The 13709-nt window shown below is 50.8% G+C and overlaps 1 protein-coding gene across 1 annotated transcript in view; it reads right to left on the reverse strand.

The window, feature by feature from the left end:
• The window catches only part of LOC116882248 (O-acyltransferase like protein), a 63593-nt gene that overhangs the window by 26069 nt on the left and 23815 nt on the right, over window positions 1-13709 (reverse strand). The window contains exons 4-7 of the mRNA XM_032882558.1: window positions 9048-9189; window positions 7643-7851; window positions 3434-3613; window positions 2555-2657 (exon numbers count right to left, since the gene is read on the reverse strand). Coding sequence (XP_032738449.1) covers window positions 2555-2657; window positions 3434-3613; window positions 7643-7851; window positions 9048-9189 — 634 coding nt within the window. The remainder of the gene's footprint in view (window positions 1-2554; window positions 2658-3433; window positions 3614-7642; window positions 7852-9047; window positions 9190-13709) is intronic.

The following is a 13709-nucleotide window of genomic DNA, read 5'->3' on the forward strand; positions in this document are numbered from 1 at the left end:
TCCCTTGGGCCGACCTCTCCACCCTCAAGGGTCTGGCCCAGGTCTCCCATAGTTGGGCTTTGCCTGGCTGGTTAGGCCCAGCTGTGCCCTCCTGGAAAGTCTGGTGCCTGATGGTTCCCCTAGCCCTGCAGATGGTGGCCTCTGACCTTTGCCTGTCTGGACCACTCAGCGGTCACCCTGGCTACCTCCTAGCCCTGGCGGCCAGGTCTCAGCTCATTCTGTACCCTACTTTCTCTGCATTCCCCCGAGAAATGATCACACCAGAGGCTTGAGCTAAAACAATTAAGAAACCATTTTCAAAAAAGGAAGGAAGGAAAAAAGAAAGAAAGAGAGAGAGAGAGAAAGGAAGAGAAAGAAAGAAATCATTATTGAGCAACACCATAGCCTTAGCACCTCCGTTAGGTCAGTGACAGCAGGACCCAAAGCAGAGGAAAGTCCTACCTTATATTCCCGTGGAGACAATAAATAACACAGACAATAAATACAGAAATAATAAATAAATGGCATCTCTAAGTATGTTAGATAAAGAGAAAAAATAAACCAGGAAAAAGGAAGTTAAGAGTGGTGGTGGGTCCATTTTAAAACAGGGGGACCAGCAGGACAAGGTGGGTAAGGCAGTATTTGAACAAATGCTCCCTCTTTCTCTCTCTCCCACCCACCCCCCTTAGCTTGTCTGCACTAGTGGCTCCCTTTGTCTGAAGCTTTCCCATCCTGGATTGTCCCATGGCTGGCTCCTTGCCGCTCAGATCCAACAGCCCCTCAACAGACAAGCCTTCTCTGACGACTCTAAATCACACTTTTGGACAAGCCACGGTTGTATTCTTTCCTAGTATTTGCTATGACCACATTTTTTAAAATTATTTCTTTGTTTGCTTATGGCTGGATGCACACACAAACTCATGGGACCACAAGAAGTCCTTGATTGTTTTATCCATGGTTGTAGCCTCAGGGCCTAGAACGAGGCCCTGCCAGCAGGGGTTCAGTAGATGATGGTGGGATGGATGACTGCCTAGCACGTGACAAAAACAGCTGCCGTCCACTGTCACCATGTCCCTGCGAAGGAAGAGACATTTAACCCAAAAGAGGTAGAGGCAGTCAGCACCGTGACAGAGAATGTGGACTCCAGAGTCAGCCTGTCTGGGTGTGAATGGTGGTTCCACACTGGGACGCTCTCCCTCAGGCTCAGGAGTCTTTCCTTTAAAGTAGAGACTCTCGGGTGTCTGGGTGGCTCAGTGGGTTAAAGCCTCTGCCTTCGGCTCAGGTCATGATTTCAGGGTCCTGGGATCAAGCCCCGCATCGGGCTCTCTGCTCAGCAGGGAGCCTGCTTCCCCCCCCCATCTCTGCCTGCCTCTCTGCCTACTTGTGATCTCTGTCTGTCAAATAAATAAATAAAATCCTTAAAAAAATAAATAAATAAGGTAGAGATTCTGTCATCTATCCATACAACGGAATAGTCCTCAGCCATAAAGAAGAATGAAGTTGTTGTGCCACAACGGTCATGAGTCTCAGAAACTGCGCACTAACTAAAAGAAACAGGCACTAAAAGGCCAGAAGCTGTGAGGTCCATTTATGCGAAATAACCAGAAGAGGTAAATCCGCAGATTCAGAGAGTAGATTTCCAGGACTTAGGGGCGCGGGGAATGGGGAAGAACTGCTCAGTGGGTATGAGGGCTCTGGTGGGGCTGCTGAACGTGTTTTGGAGCCAGTTAGAAGGCGTGGTGGCCCATTCCTGGAGATGTACTAAGTGCCACTGGATGGTTCACTCGAGGGTCTTGGTTTCGTGTTAATGTGGATTTCACCTGAGCAACAGCAAAAAATGAAAAATGGAGACTTTGTGGTCCCCTGTTCTGGGGGCATCGTTAGGATTAAGTGAGGTAAAGCTGTAGCACTTAACACAGTGCCTGACATTCATCACATGATCAAGACAATGGGCCTCTCAGTCGTCTGTGTAGATAAAGAAAGCGTTAGGAAATGTCACACCATTTTCAGATTTGTTCACGGTTCACTCTAGTGAGAACCGCCAAGTTCATCATGGATTTGCATCCGTCCATGGACCAGAATTTGAGAACCACTGAAATAAACTATTTTGATTCAGATAAAATCTCCTTTCGTTTAAAAAAAAAAAAAATTTAGAGGGACACCTGAGTGGCTCAGTGGGGTAAGTGTCTGCCTCCGGCTCAGGTCGTGATCCCAGGGTCCTGGCATTGAGTCCCTCATCGGGCTCCCTGCTCAGCGGGGAGTCTGCTTCTCCCTCTGCCCCTCCCCCTGCTTCTGCTCTTTCTCACTCTTTAGCTCCTATTCTCTCTCTCGACTACATTAATAAAATCTTTGAAAACTTCTCAGACAGCCATCCCAACTCATTTTACACACGGAGTAGACAAAAGAGGGGAGCTAAGGACAGCAGTGATACCCACAGCCCGGCCGAAGGGAGGCCAGGGCACGAAATAAATGGGAGGCATTCCGTTTTTCTCACTAAAGTGACGATGGCATCACACCCGCGCACACATCCCCGAACAGCCACGTGCATACAACAGCGGAGAAAACACCCCGTTACCTGACCAGGAAGAATGTGTCGACCCCCAGGTAGAAGGGGCCACTCCGAGAATAAAGGTACAGGGGGTTTTTAAGCACTCTCTTTCTCCACTCGAGCACATTATCTGCAACAAACACGAAAACAGTGTCTTTTTGTTTCCCAGAAGAAAGTCACGGGATCTGTGGTTTCAGAACAAGCAAGAATAATGCCTTCAACTTTCTTAGCCTCAAGAGGATTTCGGGCAGCCCCACAGCTTGAGAGGAGACGGTGTCTTGGATTAAGAATTAGGCACCTCAAAGTGTCCACCACGGAGCGGTAACCAAGGCTTTGAGCGGCTGCCTGCTCTCCCAGGGCCCACAGCTCCACGGGGGCCACGGCAGCGTCACCCCACCACGGCCGGTGCAGATGGCCGGGCAGCTTCTTCAAACCACCCCAGGCTGGCCCCTCCCCTCAACTCTGCCCCATGTGTTGGCCCCACTTATAAGGGGCTGATCGTCCTGGCATGCATTGGGAGGGAGGCAAGAGGCAGAAGGCCGAGAAACACTAATTTCACACCAGTGCCCAGTATTTATTTACACATTTACGCATGACTATGTTTCCAGGAGAAAGAAACATTAGTTTCTGGATTCCTTAATCGTTACTAGAAGGAATCCAGCTCTTTGGACAGTGACTACGAAATCCTCCTGTCCTTCAGGGGCCCAATTCATACCCAGGTGGAGGTCAAGCGACAGCCGGGCGCTGGCCTGGGACACGTGCTTGCAGGAGGTCGTGGCTATGTGTCTAAAATGGAAGGCCGCTCTGGGGGAAGGTGCAGCCTCGCGGCCCCGCCCAACAGGCTCCCCTCGCGTGGAAGCTTCTCTCTCCCTCGACTGCTCGTGAGAGCTCGTTGGTTCTCCTCACCCAAAGACAGCCACGCGGTCATCTGACCGGTGTGCCCCGACACGATCCAGAGGAGACTCAGAACCCGGATGCCGTTGAGCGCAGAGCACGTGCGTCCTGGTGTCCCCAGCGTCCAGATGGCCGGCACGGTCTTCTGCCAAGAGAAGCATTTCAGAGCGTGCTCCATGGCTCCTGAAAGTCCTGGACAAGAACACAGGTGTCACCATCCACCCTGAGAGCCAGATCGGTCCACACACTGCCCCACAAATAAGAGCTGAAACACACACACACACTGGTGATCTTGGCTGTCACACAGACACGCCTTCGCTGGGACCCCGGGCTGCTCAGCCCCGTTCTCCGTGGTCCCCTCCTGCTCTGTCTGCGCAGCTTCGGATGTGGTCTGTAAACCTTGACTTGCCCCAGCATGCCTGCCCCGAGGCCGGTGCCCACACTGCCACGCACAGACTACGCTAACCGAGCTCAGGCCCCAGGAATGCCAGCACCTGACCCCTGTCCTGTTTTACAAAGTGGGGGGGCGGGGGTACTTAGAGATCATTCAGGAACCACCGGCTCCATAAAGCCAGCGTTCCACTCAGAATGGCATTCCTTCTGTCTTCCCAAGAAAGAACTGTTTGCAAACAACACCCCTGCCTGTCAAGTGCAGGGGTGCAAACAGAGAGGCAGGCAGGACAGCCGCTAAGGAGCCCGGCCTTACAGTTAAATGCTCCTGGCTCTGAATCCCCCTGTGCTTTCCTAGACGCTCTGTAACCTCTGGCGGGTCAGTTAACCCCTCTGTGCCTGTGTTTCCGCATCTACGGAATGGGAATCAAAGTAGATCCCACAATCTTAGGGTTACCATGAAGGACAAACGAGGTGACATCACAGCCGCTCTGCTCACTACGATAAGCCCGATCGCTTTCATCCCTTCCACTTCGCTTACTCCTTCTAATTTCTAAAAAATTTCAATTGGACTCACGTAGACTAACGCCAGACAGTTGGAACTGGGAACCAGGACCCTCGAAGGAAAGCTCAAGCCACTCCGAGAAACTCGTGCTTTCTCTTGGATGTGGCTTGGGCTTAAACACCGCGGGCACAAGGCTGCAGAACTGAGGCTTCCAGATGAGAGCTGGTGTAACAGGCACTAGAAACCTAACTCAGCTTCTTTGATGGGAGAATGTAATTGCCCAACTTTTTGAGGTTCCAGCTGTAAATATGAGTTTTTCCCTTGGAGTCACTCTCCAGTGTGCCCGCCTGAAGGCACGGAGCTCACCAGCGCTTGGCACGGCACAGTCAGCCGTGTCCCACGCCCCAAGTCCCGGCTCCCCTCGGCTCCTGAGAAGCCACTGCCACGTGGAGAGAGGCGGCCACGGGCTCTACCCAGTATTACCCAGTCTTCTGCCTCCCGGGACCTCTTCCCTCACTTTTAAACTGAGCAGGTATTTTGGCCGGGCTCCTGGGAGCACGTGAGCACGTTTGTCAAACATCCAGCCTGATGTCTACATTGGCAAGCGAGGACTGAATACATTTTGCTACCATTTGATTTTCTTTCCATCTAAATTCTGCTAGCGGGTAAGCTTAACTAGTAGCGGCTTATACCAGTGTCTGAAAATAACTGCTCTGTGGGGAGGAGGACAGCCTCTCTGAGCACCTTGTACTCATTTGTAAATGGAAAGAAGCCGAAGGGGCCTGGGGAGGATAGGTTGAAATGATGCATCAGTGGTTCTCACAGTTGGGGGGCGGTGCCCCAGTCCAGCAGCTTTAGCATGACCCGAGAACCTGTTAGAAAGGCACATGCCCAGGTCCCACCCCAGACCTACTGACTCAGAATCTTTCCAGCCGTGCAAACTGGGCTGTGACAAGCCCTCCGGGTGCTTCCAAGGCGCACCAAGGTTGGAGAACCACGGGGTATGACGATGTGTTGGAAAACCTCGAGACCCCTTTGGATTTTCTCAGTGATTATTACTGTGAGCTCCCTTCAAGCGCCTGACCACAGATTAAGAGCCCTGACTTCCAGAGGCTGAAATCCACAGCTATTTATTTCATGGAAACTTCCTCGAACACGCTCTCATATTTTTCTCATCTAAGTAGGAAATGACAGGCTCATGTAACAGGAAACCGCTCTAAGCAAATGCCGTGATTATTTGGAGGATAAAGAACCAGGACTCTGAAATGCCCAATTTGGCTCTAAACTTCTAGAAGACACGGTAGTCTTATGTTGATTTGACTCGCTAGTGAGTGGAAAAGTGGAGAAGGAAAAAGACGCTGAGCCTAGGGCTCTCTCCATCTCGATTTTCATTTCCAACCATTGAGGATATGACATTTTACTCTGACAGTATAAACACAAGATATACTGCTACAGCAACAGAACATGGGACCCCCACCCCCACACACATTCCTGAAGCCACACTTGAGTGTAGCTGCTGAAAAAGCTAACATAACCTTTGTATCCTGATCCCAGAGAGTCCTATTTTGGGCTAAAACCCTAACGTTTCAGTGGCTGATTGCTGACTCCATGCCAGCGGTGTCTGCCTAAAATCCTGTGATCTGGCCTTAAAATGCCAAGCTCCAAGGCTCGGCCTTCCAACTGATGATAAGCAATGGTGAATGTGGGGGGCTGTAGGCTCACCCTCAGTGTGATAACTAGAAGCATGTGGCAGGTGCCTGGAACCAGGCTGGCCTCGGCAAGGTCAGTGTTAGCGAGAGGTCTTGGCCAGTTAAAGCTGCCCCCCTCCCTGTCCCCTTCTGGCTTAAAGGAAGAGAATGAGGAAAAGAGCAATGAATCAGGAGGACAGTTCACAGTATCTCATTTAATTCCCTTGACAAATTCCATTGTATGCCCCCATTTTATGCACGTGGAGACTGAGTTTCCTAGAGGTCAAACAATCTGATCAAGGGCAGAGCTCCAAACCGAGGCAGGTTTGACCTGGGATTGCTAAGCAGGGGGTCTTTCCGCCACACCCAAGGAACCTTCTACGTGGCAGCTGGGGAGTCGAATTCTTGAACCACTTCCCACAAGGAGACGCTGAGGGGCTCTGAGATTTGGGGGAGCCCATTATAACTGTCCCCAGTATCTGATATGGGGGAATAGAAACAAGAGACGAGGTCGAACAGCCAAACCAGGGCCTGAGAGTAGGAATTACAAAGCAGCAGGGACAGACTCCGTGTAGGAGCCCAACGATGAACGCTTCCCACAATGAGGACGCCGGGTGCGGTGGCACCACCAGGCCAGCAGGCGCCTTCTGACTGGGGAAGAAGGGCGAGCATTCTCGGCTCTTCTGCTACACCATCCGGACACAAAAATGCTCTGTGCTGCTTTCCTAGTGTTGGGAGTCTGCACTGGGGTTACATTTGCTTTTGGTTTTGCCTGAAGATCCAAACAGGATTCGATCAAATCATCACTGCACCCTCCATAGTGAAGGTACTCCCCGAAGCTACTCGATCACATTCTCCGAATCTTTTGGGCCATTCACTGAAACTCTTGTCTTATTTTTTATCCCCTGAGCTGGAGGAAGGGAAGGTCAATTATACGCACCTGCAGGGGCTGTCAGGCACGAGTCCCCATGTTCTAAATGTGTCGGCACGAGGATGCTCTTCTTGTCTGACGCGGTGTGTTTGCGCGCGCGCGTGTGTGTGTGTGTGTGTGTGTGTGGTCTTTGCCTTGCCACATGGGCAGGTAGAAATGAAGGAAATGCTCTTGGTTTTCACTGAAACACAACACAAGGTGACCAACCGCTTACTGCCGTCCAGCTCTCCCTTCCCGAAGCAGGTTATCTAGCTCCGGGGCCGGCTGCCCTCCACCAGCCTTTAACCATCTGTGCACTTACTCCCCTGGCTTCGGTCTGTATGTAAATCCTTTACCTTAGTGATGCCAGAACGTTCTGTGAGTCATGTGCATAGCTGCGACAGTGAAAATAGACACTGGGGTCATGGAATTGTTCTCTAAAGGATTACCCAGTGCGACCCAAGCTCCGTTCTGACCTAGTCGCTGGGTAGTACGAAGACACACTGGATAATTGTACCCGAGGAAGAAAGCAGCATTTTCAGCGACCTCGCCTTAACACTCTGATAGCAAACAAAGACCAAATTGTAAGGAGCAGAGACCCAGCCTCCACACTGGCATTTGGAAGCTCTGGGGCATTCACCAGATTCCAGCACCAAAGGCTTTACTTTCCAACTGTGACTCATCTCAGTCACCTCTCGTGAGTGGTCTTGGGTTCTTAAAATGCCTACTTTTTCCTCTGCTCGGGGCGCCTGATAGTGAGAGATGGGCCGGGCAAGCCGTTCTGCTTCTTGGTTCACCCGTCTGCGTCTCTCTCAGAGGCAGACTCCCGTCGGTGGCCGGAGGTACAGGTGACGACCTGCCGTCAGACCCCCGCTCCCTGGCTGCCACGTAGACGGTTCCAGCCAGGGGCAAGGAGATGCCCAGCAAGGTGACGCACCTGCAGGGAGAAGACAAGTGTGACAAAGCCTCACGCCACACCAGGGCCACAGGAACATGAGAGAAAACAGCCCAGGGGAAAACAAACCACTCAAGCCCCCCCACCAAAATACAGATAAATACCTAACAGCTTTAAGGGGTGGGAGTGGTGTTCTAGAATAAAAAAAAAATGAAAGAAATGGGGTGCCTGGGTGGCTCAGTGCGTTAAGCCTCTGCCTTTGGCTCTCAGGTCATGATCTTAGGGTCCCGGGATCGAGCCCTGCATCGGGCTCTCTGCTCAGCAGGGAGCCTGCTTCCCCCTCTTTCTCTGCCTGCCTCTCTGCCTACTTGTGATCCCTCTCTCTGTCAAATAAATAAATAAAATCTTTTTTTAAAAATGAAAAGAAATGGTAAAGTCAAAGATGAATGGATTTCACTAAATTCCTTATTATAATTGTAAAAAAATAATCATAAACAAAAGCAACCGAAACACAGAGGGAGCTACTTGCAGCTGGTAGGACTAAGGGTTTGTATTTTCACTTGCATTATGTAGTTTCAAGATCAGTAAGAACCCAGCTTACACACACGCATAGAAACAGGAGTGAAACGTAGGAATAGCAGATAAAATTGGGGGGAAACTCCTTGTTACCAATTTTTTTAAATGTTCCTTAAACCAGTTTATTTAATCTATCAAATCGGCACTGGCTTTTATAAAGGTAGCCTCTGATGCGGGTGACGGGGTGGTGGTGTAGACACGGACGTCTCCCAGCGGGGTAGTTATTTAAGTGAGGTTTTCAGGAAAGCCTCTTAACCAACCTTTCCAGCCACAGGCCAGCAATTCTATTAGTTTGTCCCGAGGACAATGCATGATGCAAACAAAGAGTTAGAAGCAGGATTGTTGAGGTGTTCGTGGGAGAAGCCTTGCCTCAGACAAAAGAAACTAGTTTTCAGAGCTCACACCCTAAGAACAGGACTATTTGGGGACAGGACACATTTCTCAGTGACTCTGGGACTCAATCACATGTGGGTGTGGCCAGCCTTCCTCTCGAACACGTCCTAAGTTTCTTGCTAAAGGTACATGGTGATCTCCTGTGGAGCCCTGGCCAGACATCCCTCGGGAATGAAAATTAAATGATGACATGTCATTGGAGAGTGGAAGGTGATAACATAGCCCCAACATACACATCCCAGCCAGGCACCTAGGATGCCCATACTCACAGACACACGGCGACAAAGGTGTCAAAGGGGAACTTTCCAGAAGCGCATCTAGCCACAGCCACGCCAGACGAGGAGGAAGAATTTGTTGTAAAGAGAGAGAGAGAAGGGGCCAGAAATGAAGTATTTCTGTATCTTAAAATATCTACCAAGGGAGGGAAAAAGAGATTGTATTAGTAATGCTTTATTTTGCAATACATCTACTTTTCCAAGAGTTTTCATAACTATTATTTCAAAATAAAACTTTGACATTAAAAAGGGCAGCTGGCTTTTCATATATCTGATGTGGGGATGGGGAAAATAAGGCACGAAGTTGCTGAGAGTCACAGAAGGGGGAACTCAGCCCAGCGCAATGTGGACCACGCTCTCCAGAACCCGTGGTCTGCCCAGACTCCCACATCCTTTCCCAGCACAGCACTGGGAAGGACAATCATAAAAGGCACCATTGCCAGCTCAAATCTGTTGGCAAACAGGTTCCCATGAGAGAGATAAATGCGATATGAGATGAAAAAATACAACAGAAGCCCACAGGCCGGGGAAAGTTGCAGTCTACAATGGAAACTCAGAAACACCAACTCAGGGCACAGCTCATGGTCACTGTCAGTAGTTAGTAGGGATATTAGTGGTAAGACGAGGGCCGTGGTCTTGAACTTTCACGTGCCCCAGAAATTACCTGCAGGGTTGATCCATGGACGGCTCCCTCCCTCCCCTCCCTGCAGTTGGATGCAGTAGGTCAGGCGTGGGACCTGAGAGTTTCCATTTCTAAAAAGAAACCAGGAGCTCGTACCACTGATCAGGGCACACTCATTGAGCACCACAGGACAAGGGAGCTTCCAAAACTCCAGCAAAGTTTGGGAACTCAGTATGTTTTCATTAAATAGCAATGGCAATGAGGAATACCAAAAAAATATAGTCTTAAGTGTCCATTTAGGTATGAGACATGTTTCGGTTATTATCTTCAATTCACCAAAAACCTACAACGAACTACTATTTACCTTATTTTAGACAAGGAAAATTCTCCTCAGATAAGCTCATGCACTTAAGCATAGCAGTTAAGAACACAGGTTCTGCAGTTTGAGGGCCTGGATCTATCCTTTATAATACGACCACGGACAAGTTACTTCCTTGCCCCGTGCCTCAGTTTCCCCTCGGTAAAATGGAGCTAACAGTTCCTTATAGGGTTGTTGTGAGAACCAAATGTAGCAATGGCTATAAAGGACTTAGCAAGTGCCTGGTACAGTCAGAGCTCAGTAAACATCAGCTGTTTCTATTATTGCTGTCAGGAGCAGGGACAGAACCTGCTCAGATCTGTGTGAACTTGAAGAGTGTGGACTTTTTATTCCCTCACTCTACCTTAGTTCACCGCAACGCATGGCCTAGACTTGCATTCAGGAGGCCTGGGTTGGAGCCTGCTTGCTGTGTGACCCTGGGAAAGTTACTTCCCCTCTCTGGGTCTCATTTCCTCCTCTGGCTAATGAGGAAGTGTGGGTTGGACACGACATCTTCTAATGTTCCTTCTATGGCCAATACCCATTATTCCCATGAGTGTGAGGGTTTCTGAAATGTCCCAATAGATCACTGGGATCTACTGTAATATTAACAATATGTGTTAATTATGACTCTAAATCGTAACCTATTAAGGGTGGAACTAGGAAGGAGGAGGTGTCCACGTGTCCTCAGCACAGTCGAGGGTGAGAGTGCCCCATTAAGTAGGTCCCCAAAGGGGACACAGCAGCAGTTTCCTCATTATCCAATTCCATTTGCTCTGAATCAATGCCCCATCCCCAGGCTACAGCCTGGTTCCACATGAATTTACCAAACAAACCTTCCACTGAAACAGAAGCGTAAGTGATCAGCCGCCACGTCTGTCCTCACTGGCTTCTGTTTGATCCATGAACCACTGCGGAGCCTCTGGTCCGTGTGAACCAGGCCCTCCAGCCTGACGACCCCGGACGCCCTGAGAAAGTCAGCCTCCCAGACCTACAAGGCAAATCCCAGCTCCGTCCCTGAGGGGACCGGCAGACACCCTCGGAGACCACAGCAGCCAGAACCTTCCTTTGTCGCCTTAACTGCACAGCACAGACAGGAGGCCACAGGGACATCCAAATCAAGATGTCAAAAAGCTTCATAGTTTATCTGTACTCTTAAAAACCTTTTTTAAACAATGTAACTTAGGGGGGCACCTGGGTGGCACAGTTGTTTAAGCATCTGCCTTTGGCTCAGGTCATGATTCCAGGGTCCTGGGATCGAGCCCCGCATCGGGCTCTCTGCTCAGCGGGAAGCCTGCTTCTCCCTCTCCCACTCCCGCTGCTTGTGTTCCCTTTCTTGCTGTCTCTCTCTCTCTCTGTCAAATAAATAAATAAAAATCTTTTTTTTAAAAATGTGACTTAGGGCCCTGATTGTAACAAGCAGTACAATACAACAGAATTAGGAACAGAATGATAAAGTGTGCATCTGGGCTTCCCCATGAAACCTGTCATCTTCCATGTGTTTTTTAAAAGTCTGCTTTTCCTTAGGTCTGACTCTTCCTGTCTCAAGAAGCACAGGCTTAGCGGCGGCCGGAAAAGGTTCCCCGTTGTCTCAAATGATCGTCTTCCTGCATCTGAGTCCTAGGGGAGCTGCCTCACAGACCCCAAAGCTGATTAAAGCAAGTTCTGACCAACTTCACCTCCACTGCCCCAGGGGAATCCCTTCCGGAGGTCAGCGGTTGCCCCCGGATGAAGTCTGAAGCATTGAACGACAGTGTCCAGACCCTGAAGGAGGGAGGACGGTTAACACTGCCTCGTGACCCCAAAGACACTCCAGGCTACTGGATGCTTGCACTTGTCAACCACGGGATAGCTCAGGCCTAGCCAAGAAGCCAAAACAATGTGTGTGTGTGTGTGTGTGTGTGTGTGTGCACGCGCGCGCGCGTGTGCATGCATCAGCTTTGGCCTGCAGACACACAGGCCCATCCCTTCCACTCCCTCAGGGATAAGAGTACATGGTGAGGGCTTCTGACGGATGGCCTCTCCGGCCCCCGGCCCCCGGCCCACCGCTTTTCTCTTCCCCCCTTCTCCCTGCTCCTATACCAAGTGCCTTACCTGCAGATTGTGGACAACAGAAGCCCCACCTTCCTGACCCTCCCCCACACTCCCCCCTTAGAGCGGGGTTGGCAGCCAACTGGGCGGGGAATTCTGGGGTTCTAGATACTCGGAGTGTGACTGGAAGAGAAGCGGAAGGTGGTCACATCCCCTTGACCCCACAGACATCTCATCGGGGAGGACATGGCCAGAAGAAGGCAGGAAGCGTGGTCCCTAAAGTGAGGGGCCTAGGTCTGAGGGCTGCACGGCAGACGCCACTCCCCCAGCTCCCAAGGTGCCCACCCCCCTCTGAGGGCGATCACAGGACTCCAGGGGCCAAGAGTCAGGAAAGGAAGAGTGAGTCAAATAGAATTTGGCCTTGGAGGTTCTAAAATCAAAGGGCCTCTGCGAAGAGACTTTTACAGACTGAATTGTGCCCCCCACAACTCCCCAAATTCCTATGTTGCAGCCCTAACCACCAGGACCTCAGAGTGCAAGTGTATTTGGAGGTAGGGCCTTTAGAGAGGGGATTAAGGGAAAACACGGCCATCACAGTACCTGATCCAGCCAGTGTCCTTGTGTGAAAGGAAGTTTGGACACACACGTGTGAGCACACGCCCAGGGAGCAAGCCCAGGAGAGACCGATTCAATGTCCTCGGTCTTAGCAGCACCGAGGAGAAGCCCCAACACCCCGTGCTAAATCCTACCCTAGTAAATAAAGCCAGTTGGCAGCCTGTGCACATTCAACTGAAGTGAAGCGTCTACACAGCCGCACTCTAGGTCTACACGAGGGAATAGGAGAGCTCTGTATGATCTCTTTCCCACCAATATCTGGCCACGCGCCATCAGCGGTGCCTTTGCTAACCCAGGCCAGCTCAAGCCCACGCGGCTCCTTTCAGCCCCTCCAGTGCGGTCCTTCCCTCCGACCCCACGGCTCCCCCCAGCTCCTCTGCGTGGCCGCCTGTCCCCAGCTCTCCACGTGCACACCCGCGAGTGCTTCCTGACCCCTTTCACTCTGGGCACACGTGCTTTTCCTGCTCTCTAAATTGGAGGGCCCCACACGTGAGGGACTCCTGATGCCTCCGATTCTGCCCCCCTCGGCACGCACACGGGACCTCACACAGAGGCCAGAGGCAAAGGCGCTCAAGACATGGTTCCTGAATTAACCTGAGAACAGAAAATGGTATTCTGTGAAATGTTTTGGATTCTGTTTTTGTTTTTTTTTTTTTTTTAAGATTTTATTTGTTTATTTGACAGAGAGAGATCACAAGTAAGCAGAGAGGCAGGAAGAGAGAGAGGGAAGCAGGCTCCCTGCTGAGCAGGGAGCCCGATGTGGGGCTCGATCCCAGGACCCTGAGATCATGACCTGAACTGAAGGCAGAGGCTTAACCCACTGAGCCACCCAGGTGCCCTGGATTCCTTTTGAGTACTTTTGAGACCCTTCTGTGGGCCGTTCAGGGAAGCATTATTAAAATAGCTCCATTTTAGGGGGACCTGGCTGGCTCAGTTGGTTAGCCGCTGCCTTCGGCTCGGGTCATGATCCCAGGGTCCTGGGATCGAGTCCTGCATTGGGCTCCTTGCTCAACAGGAAGCCGGCTTCCTC

Source organism: Lontra canadensis, unplaced genomic scaffold (genome assembly GCF_010015895.1).
Source record: "Lontra canadensis isolate GAN:19392208 unplaced genomic scaffold, GSC_riverotter_1.0 scaffold82, whole genome shotgun sequence".
NCBI lineage: Eukaryota > Metazoa > Chordata > Mammalia > Carnivora > Mustelidae > Lontra > Lontra canadensis.